The 24,843-nt window shown below is 47.5% G+C and overlaps 1 protein-coding gene across 1 annotated transcript in view; it reads right to left on the reverse strand.

The window, feature by feature from the left end:
• LOC126523916 (uncharacterized) overlaps nt 1–24,843 on the reverse strand; it is a 469,956-nt gene that overhangs the window by 328,844 nt on the left and 116,269 nt on the right. Inside the window, exon 3 of the mRNA XM_055066991.1 lies at nt 13,104–13,237. Coding sequence (XP_054922966.1) covers nt 13,104–13,237 — 134 coding nt within the window. The remainder of the gene's footprint in view (nt 1–13,103; nt 13,238–24,843) is intronic.

Below are 24,843 nucleotides of genomic sequence, written 5' to 3' on the forward strand. Positions count from 1 at the left end.
CGTCATCGTGCCCTGCAAGGGGGGCAATCTGCTACAGGTGCCAACGACGGGGACATTTCGCCGCGGTCTGCCCACAAAAGCAGAACTTCACGATCGCCGAAGCAAGCGCATCCGAGGTAGATTTGTGCAGTGTTCCCCGGACAGCTACATTAAGTGAGCAAACAGAGTGTGCCATCTATTTTGTTGGGACTTTAGCTGGTACAATTGCAAGAGCTCGTTTTGTTCAAGTCGCTATTAATGGGGTCACAGTGTCTGCTAAGATTGACACAGGAGCAGAGGTAAACGTTGTTCCAGCATCGTTTCCTGGCGTAACCAAGACTCTAGAGCGTTCCAACGTAATTTTAAAAAGGCCCGGTAGTGAAGTGTTAGATCTGACAGGAGAGTTCACTGCACTCATTCTGTGGAAACAACGTTTGGTTAGGAAGGACGTTTTCGTCATTAACTCGGGGAGTAATGTCATTTTAGGCGTGCCAGCAATAGAAGCTATGGGAATACTGAAATTCGTAGACGAAGTTTCGATCCACCAAGCTGTGCAAACGTGCTTCCCCTCTTTGTTCTGCGGTTTGGGTACCATGAAAGGAGAATACTGTATTAATCTCAAAGCAGACGCGGTGCCTTATGCCATTTACACCGCTCGTCCTATACCCATCCCGCTGAGGGACGACGTGAAACGCGAGCTAGAAGAAATGGAAAAGAACGGGGTCATTCGTAAAGTCGAAGGGCCAACCGAGTGGTGTCCTGGCATAGTGCCCGTCTTGAAGCCGTCCGGGCAAGTGCGAATATGTGTTGACCTAACGCAACTCAATAAGTGGGTGAAACGTGAGCGAATTGTGCTCCCCACTGTTCATGAGACACTCGGATTACTAAGCTGAGCAGCTGTGTTTTCTAAACTTGACACGAACTCGGGATTCCATGAAGTAAAGCTAAGCAAGGATTGTCAGTTATTGACCGCGTTTATGACCCCCTTTGGACGTTATTGCTTTCAACGCCTGCCGTTTTGCATAAGCTCTGCTCCTGAATATTTTCAAAGGCCAATGTGTGAAATTCTTGATGGAATGCCGGGGGTCGTAAAAGAGCATGATAAGCGATTGCTTCAGACTTTAGAACGCTTGACGGAAGCCGGCATCACTTTGAATCGTTAAAAATGTCAGTTCAGTGTAAAAGAGCTGTTTTTTGGGATGCCGATTGAGCAGACATGGCACACTGCCAGATCCTGCAAAAGTTGTAGCGGTCACTGATACGAAGCCGCCTGAAAATGTTGCCGATATGCGGAGATTCCTTGGTCTTGCAAATCATTGCTCGCGGTTTATTCCAGACTTAGCTGAGAAGTCTGCGCCGTTACGTCAGTTGCTGCACAAGCACAGTGAGTCGATTTGGGCAACGCCTCAGCAGATGGCGTTTGACAGCATAAAACGCGCTCTCTGTTCTGATAGGTGTATGGCAAAGTTTGATCCACGGAATCAAACCATTCTTTCTGCAGACGCGTCGTCGTACGGTTTAGGTGCAGTTTTACTTCAGGTACAACCAAACAAAGAAAGACGGCCAGTTATATTTGTTTCAAGATCACTGACTCGAACAGAAATGCGCTACGCGCAAATTGAAAAGAAGACCCTAGCTCTAACATGGGCGACTGAGCGTCTCGAAAGTTCTGTGCGTGGACTACACATAACGCTCGAGACGGATCACAAACCGCTAGTGACTTTGCTAGGAAAGACTCCCCTAGATTGGGTACCGCCGCGCATTCAGAGATTCCGCATGCGTCTGATGCGATTCAGTTTTGATGTCGTATATGTTCCTGGGAAAAATTTGGAAACTGCTGATGCACTTTCTAGAGCGCCAGTGCGAGGGCGAAAAACCAAGAACTTCGTTTCTGTGGATGAAGTGAACTCGTTTGTTACTGGTGCGTTATCCGAGTTGGGTGAATAGGATCACTTAAGACTGGTCGCCGAAGAGCATGCAAAGGACGAGACCTGCCGTACATTGTGCCGTTACCTTCGTGAAGGCTGGCCGGGCCCAACTTCGTTATCAAGCGTTATGAGGCCATATTGGCAGTATCGCGCAACATTGAGCGTGTGTAAAGGGGTTCTCATGCATGACACTCGCCTCGTTGGGCCCCTCTCGCTCCAGAATAGAATGTTAAGTCTGCTTCACGAAGGTTATCAAGGTATTGTGAGGTGCAGGGCGCGAGCAAGGAAGTCTGTTTGGTGGCCGGGCTTGAGCTCTCAACTAGCTTCTGTGGTTGTAAATTGCCGCGTGTGTTCGCAGTTCCGAGAACAGCCGAGTGAACCAATGATCCCAACCCAGGCACCTATTCGACCTTGGCAAACGGTCGCAGCAGATATCTTCCATCTCAACGGCCGTAACTACTTGCTCTTAGTGGATTTTCTATCTAGATTTCCAGAATTTTGTTTACTGGAATCACTCACCAGCACTTTTGTCGTTGCTCATGTCAAAAGACGTTTTCGCTAGGTACGGCATACCCGAAGTGCTTGTCACGGATAACGGTGCTCAATTTGTCAGTGAAGAATTTAAGCAGTTCGCGAAGGCCTATGGATGCAAAGGTGTGACGTGTAGCCCTAGATACCCGCAGGCAAACGGGGAGGTCGAACGAATGGTGCAAACAGTACAAGGCCTACTGCTGAAGTCTCATGATCCCTATTTGGCTCTGTTAGCCTACAGGGACACCTCGGGACCACTAGGCAAGACGCCAGCGGAGCTGCTCATGGGGCGGCGGCTTCGTACAACCCTGCCTCTCCATCCGAACAGGCTGGTACCAAAGACACCCAACCTGAAAGAGGTACGGAAGAACGATGCAGTTGTCCGGGAAAAGCAGCGGCAAAAGTATGACCGCCGTCATGCGGCCCGACACGTTGTCCCATTGGCACCCGGTGATTCTGTCTGGGTCAAGGAATGTAGGCGGGAAGGCGTCACCTGTCAGCGGGCAAAACGGCCGCGGTCGTATGTCGTCGCGTTGGAGAGCGGCATCCAGATCGAACGCAACAGGAAATTTCTAGTCAAGCAAGCGCCAAGCAGAATTCCAGACTCGTACAAGGAGACATACGAGTTTCCCCTAGCCTGGAAAATGCAGAAGTTAGCGATCAGCCTAACTTCCAAGCCCTCCAAAGTAACCCCACACAGGATCAGGGTAATGTTTCGCCGCAGGTACCAGGCGAATACGTTACACGATTCGGCAGAGCTGTAAGAAAACCAGACCGCTACGGGATTTCTGAATGTAGAGCAGTACGTTTCTTTTGACCGTGTTTATCATTATTTAGTTGGTTGTTATTTTGTTGGAAAAGGGGAGATGTGGCATAATCGTTGCTGTGTTATCGTGTTTAGTTCTTGTCATGCCACGGCCCTTGATGCGATGCCCTGCGCATGCGTGACATGCACACATATGTATATATACTACGGAGCAATAGAGGCGGGGGGTCATTCCCGTTCATTTTCAAGACGGTGTCGTTCGACGTGGAAACACGACAGTAACCGCTCTTTAGTTTGAGAGACGAAAAATACTTAGCTCGCCGCAACCTGTCTAAAGAGTCATCGACATGTGGTAGTGGGTACATGTCCTTCTTCGTAACATCGTTGAGGCGTCGATAATCAACACAGAAACGAAGCGTTCCGTCTTTTTTCTTGACTAGAACGACTGGGGAGGAACATGGACTGTACGAAGGCTGAATGACACCATCATCTAGCGTCTCCTTGACTTGGGATTGAATTGCCTCACCTTCTTTCGGCGAGACACGATAAGGCTGTTGTTTGATGAGACGTGCGTCGGCGGGTGTCGTTATTGGGTGCTTCGAGATTGGCGTTTGGCCCACCTTTGTAGCCCGAGCGAAGCTTGCAATGACCTGAGAAGGCTACCGAGGCATTCACTCAAGTAAAAATTCTGCTCGCTAAGGCCACACTGCTGGCACACCCCCAGCCTGACGCGCCAACCTCCACTATGACCAATGCGTCCAGCACAGCTGCGGGTGCTGTTCTACAGTAGTACACTAACGGAACATGGCAACCGCTGGCCTTTTTTCAACGAAGCTGAAGCCGGAACAAACACGGTACAGCATCAATGCGCTGGAGCTCCTGGCTGCCTACCTCGCCGTAAAATATTTTTTCCTACTTCGTCGAGAGTCAACACATTGTGATCCTCACTGACTACGTACCCTTCGTCTATGCGTCAATCGGTCGGCATCGACCAACAGTCCGAGAGAAATAGGTCAGCTCTCTTTCATCTCGGAATTTACAACGAGTTTCCGACATGTCAAGAGCACAGAAAGCATTCCTGCCGATGCAGTGAATATCGTGGACGCTCTTAGGAATTCCTCCTCCACAGCACCTCACTTCGTCACAGAATATCTAGCTCACTAGCAGCGCGATGACATGGAAATCAATCTCCTTCGCCGGTCATCCACATCACTGAAACTTGAGGGCGTTGGCTTCCCGGGGGGTTCAGCACCGTGTGCGACACCTCTACCGGCTAACCCGGACTATTCGTGCCTCTTCACCTACTTGGTCATCTTTTCGAAGCTTTCCACAACCCCTTTCCACTCAGCATTAGGGCACTGCAGAAATTACGGTCTAGCCGCTTTGCTCCCCTAAACGCTCAAATCCGTGACTAGGTGCGTTCCTGTCTACCATGCCAACAATCGAAGGTCCACCCTCATCCTGTTCATCCCTCAAGGGCCTTCTTTCCACATGACGCCGGGTTCGTCAAGGCTCATTGTCGGCCCACTTCCTTCCTGCCAAGGTCATCATTAATACTTTCCCTGCATCGATAAGAACATACGATGGCCAGAAGCTAAGCCGATCATAGAGATCTCCGCTCCTAACATCCCGCAGCTTTCTTGTCTATTTGGGTTTCGCGCTTCGGTTGCCCACTTTTCATAACCAACCGAGGTCGACAATTTGAGGTCAGCCTCTTAATGAGCAGCTTCGCCTTCTCTGCACTACGAGATCACGTATAGCAGCCTACCACTCACAAACCAACTGCCTGGTCGAGCGTTTTCACCGTCACCTGAAGACTGCTCTCACGGTTCAAGATTCGCCTTGAGATTGGATTCACCAGCTTCCCTTTTCCTTTCTTGGCATACACATGGCGTTGAAAGCTGATTTAGGCTGCTGAAGTGTCGAGCTTGTTTTTGGCACACCCTTCGTTTTCCCTGTGACTTATTCGAAGCTACAGCTGCACTGCCCTCAACCACCGATCATATTACAGGTTTGCCTAATGTGTTCATATCCATCCTCCAAGTTCCCATCAGAACACCTGCACCTCGATGTATCCTACGTTTCCGCGAAACATAATCTTTTTGTGACATTCTACCCATCGTAAGGCCCTTCATCTGCACTACCTTATCTTGTGGTCGAACGCCGCAACTACACCTTTCTCATTTACATTAAAAACCACTGCGCTCGACCGTTTCATGCGAGCCCATGTTGACGAGACATCAGTACAACCACTTTGCTCATCGTACTTCTGGTAGCAGCGCAAGAGCAAACATGACAAAAGGAAGAAAAATGCAACACGGGGCTCACTCGCTAGTGATATTTTACTCGGGAAGTTCACACACGTATGTAAAAAAAAGTACTATGAATGCTAACCGAATCGTCCCGCTTGCTGAAATTTCGAATCACTCAACGGTACCGCCGCTTCTCTGGGGGCGGAGTCCACTGTAGCAGATACACCTCGGCCAAGGCAGCGCCGTCGTTGCATCAGCAAAAACGCGCATGCTCGCGCTGCATGAGGTCGTGCATGGGTTCGCCGGTGCTCCGGGCACCTGCTTCAGAATAAATCTACTTTCGCCCTGACATCCCTTTTCTACGCTCAGCTTCGTTCAAGGCCTCAGAGCGGGAAAGACGCTCATTGAAAAACGGCACATACCGGTTGCATTTGTGGTGCAGCCTGCTTAATAGCCAGGTTGCTGTCCTCCAGGAACGCTTGTGACGGGTTTGCGGTTCCGCTCACAATCAGATAAGTTAAAGGGTTATTCTTCGTCAATGTAGAGGTGCACGTTTTCAGTGCCACATACGTAGTTGCCCTAGTTGGTGCCGAAGCCGTTCATTGGAAAGCGGCACACGCTTACTGGTGAATAACCAGTGACACAAGTTGGCATCAAAGAAGTCCTATGTAGTCCGTCACAGACCGAGTCAACGTGAAAGAGTTTTGTTGTACTGCAGCACCTACCCAGTCCCGCATCTGCAGTGACACGTGCCGCTGTGAAATAGATGAGTATATGTATATGTACTAATGTATATACTGCCACATACCAAGTGACCAAAGTTGTTTGAAAGGTTGGTCTCCAACCCTGTTTGCTAAACGCAGCAGACCGGTGAGCTACCCACTCGACCATGGATGACTCAGTGGCCCAGGTGGCGAGAAAACGGCTAGAGATATAGGTGCGCACGCACGCACGCACGCACGCACGCACGCACGCACGCACGCACGCACGCACGCACGCACGCACGCACGCACGCACGCACGCACGCACGCACGCACGCACGCACGCACGCACGCACGCACGCACGCACGCACGCACGCCTGGAAGGGTAGAGGGCACCCACAACCAGACCAGGGAACCAGGAGCAAAGCGCGTAGTCGTAGTGGATGAATCGTAGCGATGCTTTTGGCACCACTGGTCCTGGGATGTGAACGAATGATTGAATGAAGGAACGAGCGAGCGAGCTGGCGACATTTTTCGGCATAAGCAGCCGCTCTAGAAACAGTCGTCCACTCTGAAGCATCCGGACGGTAAGGTAAAATCGTGTCAGTAGTACATGAAGGTTCGTGTCCGTAAAGGAGAAAAAAGGGGGAGAATCCAGTGGTGCTTTGCGTGGCGGTATTGTAAGCGTAGGTGACGAAAGGCAGAATGCAATCCCAATTTGTGTGGTCAGATGAAATATACATGGCCAACATGTCGCCAAGGGTGCGGTTGAAACGTTCTGTCATCCCATTAGTTTGAGGGTGATATGCCGTGGTAGTGCGGTGAATGATGCGACACTCCTGGAGCAATGCTGAAATGACGTCGGAGAGGAATACGCGACCGCGGTCGCTCAGTAACTCTCGAGGTGCTCCATGGCGTAAAATCAGGAGTTGAAGGATATAACTGGCGACGTCTTTTGCTGTGGCAGATGCAAGGGTTGAAGTTTCAGCGTACCGCGTGAGGTGGTCGATAGCAACAATAACCCAGCGATTGCCGCTTGGAGTGTTGGGAAGCGGACCGTATAGGTCAATGCCGACGCGGTCGAACGTGCGCGCGGGGCATGGTAAGGGTTGCAAGGGGCCCGAGGCATGTTGAGTTGGCGTCTTGCGTCGTTGGCATATGAGGCATGACCGGACATACTGGCGAACGAAACGGTACATACCGCGCCAGTAGTAACTAAGCTGTAGGCGAGAGTATGTCTTCAATATACCAGCGTGGCCGCATTGTGGGTCGTCGTGGAACGTGGCGAATAGGTCGGAGCGGAGGTGTCGGGGTATAACAAGCAGCCACTTGCGGCCGCTCGAATTGTAGTTGCGGCGGTGCAGCAGGTTATCCCGAATGATGAAGTGCGTGGCTTGGCGACGAAGCGTCCGAGAGATCGGTGCTGGCGACTGGCTAGGCAGGAAGTCAATAAGCGAAGAGATCCATGGGTCTTTGTGCTGTTCTTATGGCATGTCGGAAATGTTGAGGGCGAAGGCACCGCATGTGGAAATAGACGAGTGGACAGGACCAGAGGGCAGGGGTGACTGGGATAGAGCGTCTGCGTCTGAATGCTTTCGGCCTCAGCGATAAGCAACGCGGATGTCGTACTCTTGCAGGCGCAATGCCCAACCGGCAAGTCGACCAGTTGGAGCTTTTAGAAAAGATAACCACCATAGGGCATGATGGTCGGTCAGGATGTCAAATGGACGCCCGTATACATAAAGATGAAATTCTCCGATAGCCCAAATGATGTCAGACATTCCTTCTCAGTAACCGAGTAGTTCGCCTCGGCTTTGGTAAGGGTGCGGCTGGCATACGCGACGACGTACTCTTCGAAGCCATCCTTGCGTTGTGCGAGAACAGCGCCGAGCCCGACACCGCTAGCGTCGGTATGAATCTAAGTTGGAGCAGAGGGATCGAAGTGTCGCAGTACTGGAGGAGAGGTGAGAACGCGTGGCAGTTCTTGGAATGCGTCATCACACGCCGGTGTCCAGGCTGAGGTCAGAACATCCGGTGAGAAGCTGCGTCAAGGGGGCGATGATAGAGGCAAAGTTACGGACGAAGCGACGGAAATATGAGGAAAGGCCGATGAAGCTGCGAAGCTCTTTCATGGTAGTTGGTTTAGGAAACTCGGATACGGCGTTAAGTTTCGTGGAGTCCGGGAGGATACAGTCTTTTGAAACTACATGGCCAAGAATAGTAAGCGTGCGAGCGCCGAAGTGGCATTTCTTCAGATTTAGTTGCAGGCCTGCAATGGAGAGGCACGCAAGAACTTGCTCAAGGCAGCTGAGGTGCGACGCAAACTCGATGGAAAAACCACAACGTCATCTATATAACAGAGGCACGTTTTCCACTTCAGCCCTCGAAGAACGGTGTCCATCATTCGCTCGAAAGTGTCAGGCGCGTGGCAGAGGCCGAACGACATGACGGTAAATTCATATAGCCCATCAAGTGTTCCAAAGGCAGTCGTTTGGGGATCGGCCTCTGCCATCGGCACTTGCCAGTACCCGGAGCACAGATCCAGCGAGGAAAAGAATTCCGCTCCCTGCAGACTCTCCAAGGCATCGTCGATGGGCGCCAGAGGATAGACATCTTTGCGCGTTATTCGGTTAAGGCGGCGATAGTCGACGCAGAACCGAGTGGAGCCATCTTTTCTTTTTAACGAGGACAACCGGCGATGCCCAGGGACTGTTAGACGGCTGAATGATGCCACGCTCCAGCATGTCGTCAACATGCTCGTCGATGATACGGCGTTCAGCAGCCGACACACGATACGGACGCTGGCGCAATGGTTTTTGTTGACCGGTGTCGATACGGTGAACGACTGCGGACGCTCGGCCCTAGGATGGCTGGTCATTGCAATGTCAAATGAGGCACGATAACGTTGGAGGAGCTTGATGATTTCTGTGTGCAGCGCAGGTGTGAGTTCTGCGTCGACGGCACGAGCGAAGACGTCTACAGGGGCATCGGTCGCGGCGGTAGGAGTGACGGCACAAATCGGAAGTGATGCCGTATCACCAAATATGGTGGCTGGGAGAACGCAATCGAAAGGTTCAGAGGTACCCAGGCACTCGCCGCGGAGTAGGGATGATGGGCAGGCGGACGGGTTGCACACGTAAAGGGCAGCAGAGCCTTCGCCAAAAGTGACGACAGCAAACGGAAGCAGAAAGTTCCGGCGGCGCGCACAAGTGGCCGACGGCGTAAACAGAACAAATGAGTTCGCAGCAGAGTTACACAACACAAGGGCCAGAGCGGCGGAGAAAGTGCGATATGGATGTCAGAGGCGGCAACAACTTTAGGAGAAGAATGGTCGTCAGGGTCAAAGCACGGTACGGATAACGTAAGTTCGGCACGAGCGCAGTCGATAAGAGCTTGATTGACAGATAAGAAATCCCATCCAAGGATAACGTCGTACGAGGAACGAGATAGGACGACAAATTCGATAACATACATAACGCTTTGAATGACGACCCTGGCTGTGCACGACGCTGAAGGTTGAATGCGATGCGAAGTTGCCGTACGCAGAGAAAGAGAGGTAAGGGGAATGGTCACTTTGTTCAAATTGCGGCAACGCTTCTCATAAATAATAGAAACGGCGGCTCCGGTGTAGATAAGTGCGTGTACGGTGACGCCGTCTACGGACAGTTCAATTTCGTTCGCCGGGGCAGTATGAGGCCTTGAAATGTTCGACGTGAACGCAGTTCTTGCCTCTGGAACTGCGACTGTTCGTTTTCCTCTCGGGCTGGGCTGGGTCGGCGAACCATCGGGGAAATGGATCGGCGACGTGGGGAAGGCGACCGGCGTGAATCGAAGGGGTGGCGACTGTAGGACGAGTCCGGAGGAAGGTTAGACGGGTCCTGTTGCGGAAGTCGAGCAGGCCTGTAGCTTCAGGCGCCCCCACTGTCATGTAAACTGTGGCTGCGACGGCGGCAAAATCGGGCTACGTGGCCCGCGGAATGGCAGTAATAGCAGATTGGCCGGTTATCCGGTGTACGCCATGGGTTGACGACAGGGGCTCCAGCGGCCGAATAGGGGACGGCAATCGGACGGGAAGGAGGCGGCGGCACATGGAAGGTGCCGGTGGCCCGATAGGCATCAGGAGCCGGAGGCGCTTAAGGCCGGGCGACAACGTCCGCGTAAGTTAGCGGTCCAGCGGCAGGCTGCGGAGGAGGGGCAGATGATAGCACCGCGGCAACTTGCGTCTGAATGACATGACGAAGTGAAGGAGCCAAGGTCGTCGACGGCTCGGGTGCGCTATTCGCAGAGAGGTTTGGCGGGCGACTTCCTGACGGATTAACTGCTTTATCTCTGGCATTAAAACAGAATGTCGGCAGCGTCGCGGCCGAAATCCAACAGAGATAAATCCGCGGTGTCCTGCTGAGCAGCGCGTGTTGATGCACGCTGCTTGCGCAGCTCGTCGTACTGTTGACAAAGCTGTATGACCTCGGCAATCGTCCGGGGACTCTTCGCGACGAGCATATGGAAGGCATGGTCATCGATGCCTTTCATGACGTGCTTGATCTTGTCTGCTTCGTCCATAGATGAGTTGACGCGCTTGCAGAACGAGAGCAAGTCTTCAATATAACTGGTGAAGGTCTCGTCCTGGCGTTGAGCTCGGCCACGCAAGCGCTCCTCAGCGCGAAGCCGGCGAACGGCGGGACGGCCGATGACCTCTGCCAAAGTTGTCGTGAAAGCCGACCAGGTGGTAAAATCGGCTTCATGATTGCGGGACCATAGGTTTGCCACATCAGTCAAGTAAAATCTGACATTTGTGAGCTTGGCGCGGTCGTCCCTTTTTATAGGCGCTTACACGGTCATATTCGGCGAGCCAGTCTTCCACGTCATGGTCATCTGTGCCACTATATATAGCCGGATCGCGCTGCCGGATGACGCCAGAGCAAACGATGGCTGGAGGCACAGGAGCAGCAGCCTGGCACGGTCCCGGTTCATCCATTGAAATAGCTGGTGGTAGCGTCCGCCTGCGGAGTTCCAGGATGTCGAAGAGAAACCCAGCAGCTCCACCAAGTAAACGGGGGTGTTTGCCTAGCAGCACTAGTTCTAGGTTGTAACGGTAGGCTTAAACAGGTCGGTACTATGGCGAAACGGGGAAGCCAGCAATGCTCGTCGTCTTCACTTTCACAAGCACTATGCCCACTGCCTAGTGCCTTCAGTACAACATACATGCATCCATGCATGCAACCTTATATACACACACACACACATACATACATACATACATACATACATACATACATACATACATACATACATACATACATACATACATACATACATACATACATACATACATACGTACATGCATGCATGCATGCATACATACATACATACATACATACATACATACATACATACATACATACATACATACATACATACATACATACATACATACATACATAGCGAGCCCCCGGAAAGTGTGTGACGGTAATGAATGGTTGTGCATCAAGAACGTGCTGCACCTATCCTAATGATATGGCCTTCCATTCGCCGAAGTGTACCATTTTGGCCATGTTACTTTGGTACTTCGTCGGCAACTATAGTGTGTGTTTCGGCGAGTAGACCCCATGTGGTCTTTTTACACAGCTGAGGTACACGAAGAGGTGCGACCTTACTGTAGAAGAATTTGACAAGAATGCTCTTGCGTAGGCAACAATATTTTAAACGCCACAAATGACGTTTTTATAGCTCAGTGCAACCATAAGCACATTTCCAAACTTGTCGAGCGCGAAGTACAATTGGTCATTGAACGTTAAAAATGACCATCACACATATCGTTCAAGGTATAAAGTATGCTTAGCATTGAATCTACGTCACATAGCATCTGCGTAAGGTAAAAAATTGCATCTGCGTAGGTTAACAGATTGCACAGCAATACATAACATTATCACATTTAGCATCAACATAATAATTTGCACCCAAGAAGATTGACGTCCACCTAATCCCACAATGTATTGGGCCTCCATACTGTTTTGTTAAGACTTTTGTGTATCGAGTGTTTTTTCAGGTATATCCGATGAAGAAAGTTTTGCAGGTGACAGTAGCTCAGGCTGTTTGTCCAGCTTACATCAACAGGCATCGTTCGGTCCCAGAAAGAAAACTTGTTCACTTGACATTTAAAGAGCTTCATTAAGTTTATAAAAAGTGACTTTGGGACCCAGGTTGCACACGGAAATTGAAGCCAGTAGCTGCGCGAGACGAGTTTGCCGAGATAGAACGCTTGGGCTTACGCGATGTTCGATATGGCATATGTGTGCAAAAATACAATAACATGAATCATCAAGCCCAAATTTCCACAATCTTGTAATAACTATCAGGCATAAGGGTACAGCATTTCTTGCTATTATTCCAAAATTTTGGCACAATGTACAAAGCAGTCAATGAGACCATAATAAGCAGCATATGTTATCTGGCTTGATGGACGAAGCCGTATAGCAATTGGCTTTATTTAGCGTCAAACAATATCAGCTGTACCTTGCAATTTTCTAATCCCATTACACCAGCTATTTCTCTGCCGTTCACGCCCGATTTTTACTTCCTTAGGCGTCAAAAGCGTATTATTCATAGACTAGGGGTTACATGTTGAACGAGTGATACGTGAGCTGTTAAAGACGATTTATATTCTCAGCCGCCACATCGGCTTGTTACATTCGTGCTCTCAATGAGGCAAATGATGCTTCGTATTAAAACTTCTGAGTGCAGAATCTTGCATTTCACAGTACGCGTTATCTTGGTCATCTCTCTTTGTTGAGAGAGGAAATGAAGTTTTGATTGGATTTGGTTTGTTGCAATAGCCGTTGTATTGTGTATAGTTCGCTGGTACAACCTACTGTAGAAACTTGAGACACTCTTTAACGATGCTGCTCTCTGTTACGAGGGTAGGAACCAGCACACGTGCGCTCTCACCACGGCAAGCTTGGATCCGGCTGCGCTGAGGAACGCCTTGACGGCCGAGTATATCGAACAAACCGGCACGTTGACTTTGGCATGAGGCGAGTACAGCACGTTGTTTTCTATGTGCGGTCTGAGTTTCTCGGCGCCTGCATGTAGAGCAAAGAAGTGCTGGAGCTTTGCGTGGCACTGGGCGCAGAGAGACCACGGGGAAAGCTTAGGTAGCAGCGAATTCTAACGTAAAGCCTAAAACCCTCATAACAGTGGCCAAACCTGCAAAGCACTAAGCTGAATGATGAAAAGAAGGCATTTTTATGGCTGCTTTGCCCGCGTAGTATATGTGGTCTGTCATTGTCATCATTATGGCCAACAACAACAGCAACAACACATTTTTCATGTCCTACAACAGCAACCTATTTCATGTCCACCGCAGGACAAAGGTCAGCATTCACAACAACATCCGTAATATTGCTTAGCATGTCGTCGTACAAACAAGCGTTATTTATAGCGGGGATATAGACAAGTCGCACACAGACAAACATACATAGCTGTAAGTCAAGTTTGCAATTTAATACCAACTAGCCCATATTCAAACCCTGCTTCAGTACAAATAAGCCTGGCTCCAACATATTCAAATGGAATCAAATCAAATCAACCAAATCACAGCTTTATTTACATCGGAGGATGCTTTAGGTCATACACAAAAAGCCTTTACACAGTCTTGACTAGGGATCTGTCCCTCCAAACAAATAGAAGCACTTAGTCTTCGGTGTACATGACATACATATTGGTACAAAGACCTGACAATAGGCAAGATTTCTGCAAAAGTGGCACACATGGAAAGGTACAAAAATACACAGAGCAATAATGAGCGTTAAAAAATAATACCAACAAGAATCATAGAAAGCTTGATGCACGATACGACTGCAAATGATAAAGTCCCGCAGTCGCTGCACTAGTCACAGGCGGCGACTACGGGAGGGCAGCAGGGATGCAGCCTCCCCTCCCCCCCTCCCACCGCCTGAGATTAGCGATGGGTCAGGCGGCATCATGTGTTCATTTGCACGGTTTTGGACAAATCGACTGGCGAACTGCATTTGAACAAAAGTTGCAAGAGCAGCGCGGTGCTAAATTCTGGCGGCGACATAGGCTTGTCTCGCACGAACCAAGGAGAAGGATGACAACACCAAGTGTTTTAGATTCGGTTCACAATCAAGGATTCCGACTGGCAACGGCAGCTCGCCGAATGTCTACTGTTGCAAGTCTCTGTGCCGATTCGAATGAACGGCCACTTGATAAGTTCAGCTAATTCCTTCGTGCGCATTCTCAGACTTCCATCTCTTCGCGAACACCCAAATCTACTCTTTGCTCGAAATATCAACTATGAAATTACCTTTATAAATAAGCCCGGCAAAACCTACACGTCATACTTGCGAATATAAATAAAACGTTTATAGCATAGTGATTGGAACTCTGAGCGCCGCAATAAACTCCACAGTATTAAAGCCAACTTGAGCGAATGGCGGAGTGCCAGACACTGGGAACAGTCCAACGAGGTGCTCTTTTGCGGTCCGAGAATCGGCCACGCATGCTTAACCCACATCCACCTCTTAAGAAAGGGAGACCTATCGCTATGTCAAGATTGTTCTGACAGCTAATCATCTATGCACTCTTGTGAGATTTTACCACGGTCTCTATTGGAAGCCGTTATATCTCCCCTTCACCACTGAGACTAAGCAGACTGTTACTTAACAGTTCAGGCGCTTATTCTTCTTCTGCATGGGATATCGAGAATAGGTGACAATTAGCACAATTGAAATTTCTTTGAAAGATGCCGCCAGCTGCCGCCAACTGACCAGTTTGTGACTGGGAATGGTGACACCTGTTTAAGATCTACGGGCGAGACTATGAGCCTGAACCGCTCAACGTTCACCGTAGTAAGCTCATATATATAGCAAGCCAGCCCAATGCACCCTTGACAACGTTACAGGATCTTGTAGAGATGCTTTCGGGCGATAACTGAGCAGCTGCGAGATATCTTGCCCGCCGTGAGTAAGCTTGTCAAAATTGCTTTGATTATACTAGTCACGTCATGCACATTTGAGAGATCATTTTCCTGCCTCCGTTACGTGAAAACGTACCTGAGGTGAACAACGAGACAAGCCAGGTTAAATCATATAGCTGCTTTCCATGGGCACAAAGAGTTTGCCTACAAAGTTAATCACAGTGGCATCGCGGACGAAATTATTGAGAGATCAACTGTGCGTAGAAACACGTCCTTGATTGTGCGGTAGTATTTGTATAAAAGGACAATTAGTGTCATCACAGTATAATGCGACAGCTTAATTCAAGCTTTCACAGCCCCGGACCTTAATTTATCCACTGCAATATAATATGCATTTTGCCACTTCGTGATTACAGCCTTTGCCCTTTGAAATGTTCTTGTCCTTTTGTTTTGTCTCGAGTTTGGCAGTTAGTTTACAGTTTTGAAAGACAAAGAGTTTAGGATCTGACTTGTTAGCTCATTGTGTAGATGTTTGTACTCCTCAGTGTTTCTTAGACACGAATACCTTAAAATCTCTTTTTAATTTATGAATTGCTAGCTTATTATGAAAATGTTTGCATTGTACAGTAGTTCTTACAAACGAAATGTTTCTAATGAGTTCGTAATATTTAAATTGTTAGCTCACTGAGGAAACGTTTCTGATGTCCAGTGTTTCCTATGACTTTGACTACGGGCGTTAATAATTTATCGGGTTCTACATACGAAAGCCACGATCTGATTATGAGGCGTAGTGTGGGGCTCCAGATTATTTACTTTTGCGCCTGCAGTTCTCTAATGTGCGCCTAAATCTAAGTACACCGGTGTTTTTGCATTTGGCCCGCATCGAGGTGCGGCTGCCGCGGTGGGGATATGATCCCGCGTGATCGTGCTTATCAGCTCAACACGAAAGTCACTAAGCAACCACGGCGGGTGACTGAGGGCGTTAATATTGTCTACCAAGAGTTTGTCTACCAAGTATTTTCAGTTTCTGTGTTCATTTATTTGTTTAGCATATTAAGAACCATGCGGCAATTCTTGTTAGTATATTCGCTAGACTTTATAAATAAATAAAACTGACGCTCACATATATTGCCTCTCCGCTTGTGTATATCTCTTGTCAAGGAGCATGCGCGGGTGAGGAGGGTACAAATGAAGAAAGAGTGTGTGCTAATTTACGTAACCGCCGGTGCCAGCATCGGCGGTGACCAGCAGCGTTGCTTGAATAGCCCTATCAAACACTCTCCTCGCTTATAGGAGGTCACATTTCTTTAATTTAAAGCGAATTGCATTGCCTTCCTTGACGGGTTCTTCTTATCTAATTACCTGACAAGGGCGCGAGCAAGACACAGAAGCGCACAGCGTTTCGGTGTGGCCGAATCGGGCAGTGCGATTAGATGACAAGATAATGAGAGGGCTGCTGGCTTCTGCAATTGGCCCGCTTCCATTTATTTACCTTGCGGTTGCGTGTAGAAGTTCGCGGTGGCGTGCAACTAAATGCCGCTTTCAACTAGTCTTCAGCGAAAAAGACTTGGCAATGCCGTAAACTTGTTGAAAGGCCTTGACAATGTTACACTGTCATGCAAACATTTTTATTATACACAAATAATTCTATTCTCTTTTGCAGCCCCAAATACTTGGAACTGCAGAAGATTGGAGTACCAAAGAGCGGGCGGCGATCTCCTATTCCTTTCGGAGCGGAGCTGTCTTCGGCTATTCCGAACAAAAGAAAAGCAAGCTCAGTTTTGCAGTGCATATCAATGGCTCCTTTAGTGCGTAGGCGTCAGTTTGACTCGGTGAATTTTCATGGTTTTGTGACATAGCGTTACACAGATGAAGTGGGCTAATGAGAAGAAAAATGCTGAATCAGAAATTATTATTCTTATGTACCGCCTAATCATGCATAATGAGTGTGTACGCGTCATAGCAGAAGAGTTTTTGGCGGTTTTTGTGCACTCTAAAAACTAGGAAGGGTATCGCAGGAGTGAAGCGGCCGGTTCACTCTTCAAAGCGTCGTTTTACTCTCGCAAAATGTCGAGGAGAGTGAAATGCATTGTTCACTCTGTCACCAAGGAGAGAGTGAAATGTGCTTTTCCCTCTCCCCTTCAGAGAGACAGTAGAATGCCCGTTCTACTCTTGCGGCAAGAAAGAACAAAACGTAGCGTAATATTCTGCTTCAACTGTAGGTGGCTGGCCCCGAACATGGCAATGTTTCATTCATGCGCGCTGAGCAAAGAACACATCGTTTTGCTTCTGAGAGAACAGGCCGCCGCAGTTCAAAGGAGCGCGCAGCGAGCGCTCTACTTTTTCACTCGGAGTTGCTCCACCGCGCGCGCGCGCGCTCAAGATCGCGGAACAACACAGCACCGGAGAAAGGTGATCCGTCCAGCAAGCAGAGCAGCAACCAAGGCCAGCCAAGGGAGATCGTATGTCAGCCATCTCACGTCGCCACGAAAACACGACAGTCGTTCGTCATGCCTTGGATATAACAACAAATCCTCCACGGTAAGTGAATTCAAACTTAGGTGCACATTCTCCGTATGTGTCATGCTATCGGCAGAAAGTCGTCGCTGCGCTTAGCCGCCGCGATTGACAAAGGACTAGGCATACGCGCTGTGTCTCTCGATGTCAATCGAAAAAGCCTGTCGTCGCGATAACTGCATGTGATTTTATCACTTTGCCGTTGTCCGTAATAGCTTTAAAGATCGCAAACGCTGCCAGAGCTATGGTATGTTCAATAAGACGCCAGGCGAGAGGACGCTTAAAATGGTTCGTTCACCAGCCCGTGTTTCCGAGCCTATGCGGAGCGTGATTAGCGTGCGTTTTGTGTGTTTGAATTTATTCAGTTTGGCAGTCTACTGTGTACGGAAGGCTCTTGAACTAAGGAATCACATAACAGAAGGCGTCATTTTGCTGGGAGCATGCTTTTTTTATAAATAAACCGCGCGCTTTACGGTGTCTCGCGCAGGGGGAATCTGCGACCACTGAAGTTACGTGCAGCACCAGTGCTAGTTAGAAACTTTGCCGCAGGCATTCAGCTGCATGCTGCAAGAGGTCAGTTGGGCGCGTTATCTTGAACTTACTGAAAACGCATGAGAAATCCATGTTTTATGCTGAAAAAAGTATAAACGCCATATAAGCTATCTTGCGCGCGGCAGCTACAAGCGACGCGATGGAGATGGCTGTCGCGTTCGCTCGTCGCCTACAAGTCGTACTCCGTGCGAGCGACGATATTGAGCGACGCCTCCCCGGTGTTGCCGGTATGAGGGCTGCAATCACGCGGGACGCGTGCTTTAGTAATTTACGTTGATGTATTTTACTATAAAAAGTGACATAAAATATTTCCGGAGGTCTTGCCGTAGGTTCTTATCCCTGCACGTATAAAAATTGAATTATTTGCTCGTTCCGCGCGACAATCGGTAGTATTTGAGCAACGTACATCCAGTTCCGGCTTCGCGCTATTGGCTAGTCGCTCATAGCACTTTCGGGCGACGAGCGACGATTTCTAGATTTCCAGAACCGAGCCATCTGTTCAAGCGACGGCCCGTTTTGTCGCTCGAAGCCGTCGCCATCGCGCACTAAATCACTCTCACAGTGTTTATCCCTAAGACTGAACTGTTCTTGCTCATGTATTGAAATGGTGTGATTATAGGTAGGTCTGGTTTTGTCTCCTGTTGCGGTTTTCGTGCACGGTGCGAAACTGAAAGGATGCTTATGTCTACGAACTCGGTGAATTGTCGAGCAGCTAGTTATGCATCGGCATCGAATATAACGGCTGCTGTGTGGAATTACAATTGCAAGGGCGCTTTGCATACGCTTATTGTTTTGGACATGTCTGTGCATTTGCTAATATGAGTTGGCGTATCAGAGTTATGTCATATGAATAGCTAAATCAGCCTTCCTCTGGGGGTTACAAGCGTAATGTGTGCATTTTGCTATTGCATGGCAAATCAAAATGTGTTTATCGCTTGAAGATTTTTAGTAGAGAAATAAGATAACAAAATAAAATGTTGCTTTAATTCCGTGTTACCAGTCTGTCGTACACAGAACAATAGGTTGGTGTAATAAACTAATAACTGTGGTTTAACTGCAACTTTTACATGCCTTCAAGAATCTAAAATGCTAGATTTCAAACTGCAGCAGTAGTCGGGTCTGTCAAAAATGAACTCCATTGCGCACCTCATACATGAAAATAAGTTCACGCCTTTTAGTAGGCTTAGCTGCAGGCCGCAGTGAACTTTCTTGTTAGTATTGAAATGTGGGTAAGCTTGCCATAACAAGCCTTGTTGCCCTTTTTTATAGGCACATTCATATATCCATTGAACTGAAGGACAATATTTTCATCCCTACTGAGCATCATGTTTGCAGCTATAATCCTCAAATTATGGCTTCAGCAGTGGCACAACCAGGGATGGTGCGGGGGGCACACTGGGCACGTGCTTAGGATGTTTCACAAGTGATTTTTGTGATACACCAGACTCATGCCAGACCTATGATGTCTGAAAATGACCAATATTCTATTCATTAGCAGGAGTATTCTAACATTCGTGCCGAACGAGGATGAACTGTCCGTTATTTCTTTTTTATGTAAATCTAAAATTGAAGTTAATTTAGCAGTTGACTGTTGCAGTCATTTGGATGTTTTGCATGCATTTCACTAAGAAGACTACGAGCTAAGACTTTCTTTTATTGCCATGGCCTTGACTGTCTTGATGTCGTTTTGCACCATGCCCTTGTGTTGACTTTTGCATACGATATTTTTCAGGCACCCGCTTTATATACCGCAAGAAGGCAGCTGCCAGGACACGAGGATGTGAAAGAGGCAGTGCAGCGCGACTTCACGTAGTGCAGAGGAGCCAATGCCAAAAAATCAAAATACATTGGCATGCAATTTGGACAAGAAAACTAGTATGTGGGTATATTGGGTGTACCATTTGACCAAATGTAAACAAAATCAAGATACAGTATGTTACACCAAGATGAAAACTCTCACGTGCTCCAGGCAGTCATCTTAACATGGTATATTTACGTAATGTCTCCGATTGGAAAGTAAAATCAAGTGTGCTCTCTGGAGACAAACACATAGCGGCAAGGGTCATTGAAAAGTTAGAAATGTGTTTTAAAAAAGCTGATTAGTTCTGAGAAGTGACTGCTTTTTGTCTTGCCTCTCAACAGATACATCCATGTGATAAAAAATAGTGGTACAATGAAATTGCACATTTGCTTAGTGACATGATACATACTTGCAATGAGCACGGTGCCTGTGTTTACAATAAAAAGCAACAGCCCATGCTTGGTTAGGTTAGGCCCACTGCAACATGCAGGCATGGGTGATTGGTGCTTTTTTTATTTCTGTGTCGTGAGGTTTATTGACGTGTGTATAGGTGCAATGGCACGCAGTATGGCTAGTACAAAAAGGGGTGGGGGGCAGATATATGTAGCTCACTGTACACGACACAGGGCAAAGGCAATCCGTGTTCAGCAACTATGTTAAATGCCATGTACGTAAATTTTACAACGCTACTCATTCGAAGCGCGCACAGGTGCATATTGAAGAAAAGTTTTCCAGGGTACATAATGTAGTGCGTAATTTCCACTAATCTTGCTCTAATCACAAGACTTAATTTGAATATACTGCACGGAAAAACCTAGAGCGAATTAAATTGTGTGTCAGCTTCGTGTGTATACATATAGTCTTTCCTATGCATTAGGTTTTTCGCGTAATGCATTACCAGTTGACAGCCTATCTTATCATGTGTTCTCTGTTTACATTACAGTTGTTTATTAGTTTGCTCAATTGTATTGCAACTTATGAAATGCCGGTGTATATATGTTTTCAACATTTGACATAACTCTGTATGTTTTGTAGGGACAACCCAGGACGTGCATTTCTCAGCACCCAGTCAACTGCCAGAAGTGACTCGAACACAGGCCACCAGTAAGTGGACATCAGTTGCAATTTCACATTATGCAGCTGGCTGCTGCCTTGTACTGAGGCTTTTTTTTTAATGAGATGGTGGTGTCGTTCTAATGTACATTTTGACCACAAAGGTGCGATCATGTCTCACAGAGGCATATATGGTTACTATTCTCTGCGAGGGACGTGTTCTCGTGTTCGTGAAGCATTTGTGTTTGGCAGTATTGTCGCCCAATGAGTCAGATATAAACACTGTAACTCGCCGCTGCCGGCAAGTAGTTGCGAGAAAAACAATATATTATGACGCTGTAAAGTTATTTCATTTTTTCGAAGGAAAATTTTGCAGCAGGAAAAAAGGTTGCTATTCCAGGTAAACATGTCTTTTTCTCACAAGTTATTTAACCAAACTGTGGATGCGTGAAATTCGTGACTTATGAATAGATTTTAATTCATCCTTTAGTAATGCTTCTAAAAGAGACTAGAAATAGCACGTGACTACCTCTCCAATCAGCAGATCATACACTTGCAGTCATAAGTGGTAGTTCCATGCAGTCTCGCACTCTATATAACCTTTCCTTTCAGTAGCATTTGAACTAGCGGCTGCGTTTTCAGAAGGAGGAGTGCACTTGGCACTGTATATGTATGTGTGAATTCGGTTTTCTTTGTATGTGCCGGCTCACTGACACAAACAGTGCAAAAATCAGTTGTACCATGAGGCTGACGACGCCTTCTGCTGCTAGAAATGCGGCACTTCATATTTATAGTACTGCATGACATTTAAATCAAAGCTAGCACATAAAATGATCAAGAAAACTAACCGCTGTTATAGCTGTTTTCCTCAAAGAAAGCTTTTCCTCTATGGGCTGTGTTAATCTGAGCTCTCCACCGATGTTTCAGTAGTATTATCCCTTAGTGAGTGAGAGATTGGGGGCAATTAATCGTGTTAGTCTTTAAATGGTGTCCTAATTATGTGTATTTGTTCCAAGAAAGTTGTCCAGATTACTGTATTGTGTAGTGTAAAGCTTATGAAACCATCAGCAACTAGTGAGTTGCTAACATGCATATGCATTTGTCACTATACAGGTGGCACTCGGCTGTACCACTGCAGTGCTGTGGAAATTGCCAGCACCGGCGGCTTTGCAACAGCTGTTTCACAGCATGTCGGTATGTGCTAATCTATAGTTATGTTGGGATCGGTTAGTATTATGGACCACTGCTACTCTGTATTGTGACAGATCCATATGATAAGTGATGTAATGGGCACAGCGAAAACCTGTGAATGTTTTGCTATGGTACATAAAAAGGCTCTCTTTTTCGTCACTGGAGCAGGGGAGAAGAGCATGCAGGCACTCCTGAATGTACATATATTTCAAAACATGAGTGATATATATATATATATATACATATATATATATATATATATATATACATACAATTAAACTAAAGGCAGGGACATTCCATCTTTCATTTTGAATTGACTTGTACAGCGCAAAAATACAACACAGACCACAGAGAAGGCCGCATGTTAGCAGGTTTGATACACACAATAATTCAACAGATTTGATACTTCAGGTTTGCTATTTTACGCAAGGGGGAAGGGAAAGGGGAGAAAACCAGAAAAAAGAGTGGAGTGGAAAAGAAAGGAATCGTGCCAAAAAGCATGAGAAACATCGTGCAGCCAGGATCACCAGCAGGACATCTAAAAAGCACTCTGATAAAATTACATACAGGGCAACCTTACGTATTGTTTGTTTCAATCAACTCAGATCACATGCAGCCATTACTGCAATCAAGTTGTTTCCTTATGTCATGAGGGAATGATGTGGGCCCAAAAAACTGTTTAGAGCTGAAGGATTATGTTCCATGCTAGCCTCATTACCTGATTTTTATCATATTGTTATCAGCTGCTTATGTTAGGGACAAAAAGTAAGAGTACGAGCTTTTTCCTGAATCGCCATTCCACACAACATGTCTTCGTGACTATATGTACATGCAGATGATCCATAGATGAAAAATATTCGGTACAGTAGAATCTCATTAAAAGATACACTTGGTTGTAAGAGACATCTGAAAATGGTTTGGTTGGTTTTCCGATGTTTGCCATGTTAACAACACTGTACACAAGAGACACCTTTGTTACTAACGACTTTTTAAGTATTCACGACTTCGAAGGGACACAACTCAGACACATTCACTTCATGCACCTTGTGTGCTCCGAAGGGCGTAAAGATCACGCAATCCTCACACAAGTCAATTGCGCATGTCTCTTTAGCATGAACTAGAAAAGGAGGGCAACGAGGACAGTGCAGGGCAGAAAGTGTCGACAGTTGAAGCTGACGAGCGTCTAAGAGCACCTCTAAGGCACTGCGAGCAACAAGGCTTGCAAAGTGAAGTGTTTAACTTCCAGAAGTTAGGAAGGAACCTAACACAATCTACGGTCACTAAAAAGCTGTGAATGTCTTCTTTAAAGGGCCCCTAAACCACCGAGGTTGAAATTTAGTTGCGGTGTTGCAGTTGTACATGTTAAGGCAACGAACACGTAGCCATGAGAATTTTTCGAAACGGCGCAGTAATAGTGGAGCTACGTGTTTGATTATCGAAAAGTAGTCCCCGCTCATTTTACTCTTTCATCTGGTACACGGCATCTGGACAGTATCGTCTTTTCCTCGCCTAGTACACCTCCAAATGTTACGGGACAGGCCATCACCAACGAGCTCTGTTGCTGCTGCGCAGGCCCGTCGTCCTGCGAGGGGTGGCGCTAATGACCTCGCCAATACAATGGAACTGTATGGTGACTCTAGTTGAAAAGCCTCATAGGGAGACCCTTCTGTTGGCGTTTCTGTACTTTGCCCCCATTGGCTGCCCACAATGGCATCGCGAGCAATGCGATGAGGAAGAAGGAGTGTGTATTTGCTTGCAGGCCTTGCCGGCAGTCGTACACTTTCGTTCGACCAATCGACAGCACCGGAAACTGGTGACATCATCAGAGACAGCCTGGTGATGTCAGGACAAACTGGGGGGCGCAGGATAGGTCCAGAGAGGCGCACGGGGTCGTTTTCTTCATGTTGTGGTGCTCCCACCGTGCTACGCACTGTGGCGTTTGGCATCGTCAATTGTGACGGCATTCTGATTTTGATGCGCGTGTTTACTTGAAATGTTCAAAAAATGTCGAGAAGTGGTTTGGGGGCCCTTTAAGCCACCCTGAGCAATTATTCCTTCAGATATATCTAAACATACTTTAGTAATGATGCTTAATATAGTGATCTAGTCTGGCTCCTCAGTGTTTTAAAATTTTTGGTTTCGAGAGACATGTTTCCCGTGCCTCTTGAGTATCTCTTCTAATGAGGCTTAACTGTAATGTACACACACAATTGTGTAACTCCTCCTGCAAGTATTATTCATTAAGCCTGGTCACTGATGTGCAAAGCTTGTGGTTAAGTTTTGATGTCCGTACTTTTTAGAGCTATGTTTATTAATTCAGGCTGTTCTTATTGGTTCTTCGATGCAGGAGACAATGCCTACGAAATTATTGGCCCTGATGACGAGAGCCCTCAAGGGGCAAACGACATCTCTGTTGCAGAAGTGAGCCCGATACCACCTGAAGTTACCATGACAGGTGGCACGGCAGCAATAGATACAGAGACGGCCATGTCTACTGCAGCTGCAACAGTGTACGAGGCAAGCAGCAGTGTGTCAGCATCAGCAGCGGTGTCAGAAGGAACCGCACCAGGCCTGGTAGAGCAACATGTGTGCTATCACTGTGACTTTTTTGTAGTGCATACAACTCATTTGCTCAA

The sequence above is a fragment of the Dermacentor andersoni genome, chromosome 6, assembly GCF_023375885.2.
Source record: "Dermacentor andersoni chromosome 6, qqDerAnde1_hic_scaffold, whole genome shotgun sequence".
Lineage (NCBI taxonomy): Eukaryota > Metazoa > Arthropoda > Arachnida > Ixodida > Ixodidae > Dermacentor > Dermacentor andersoni.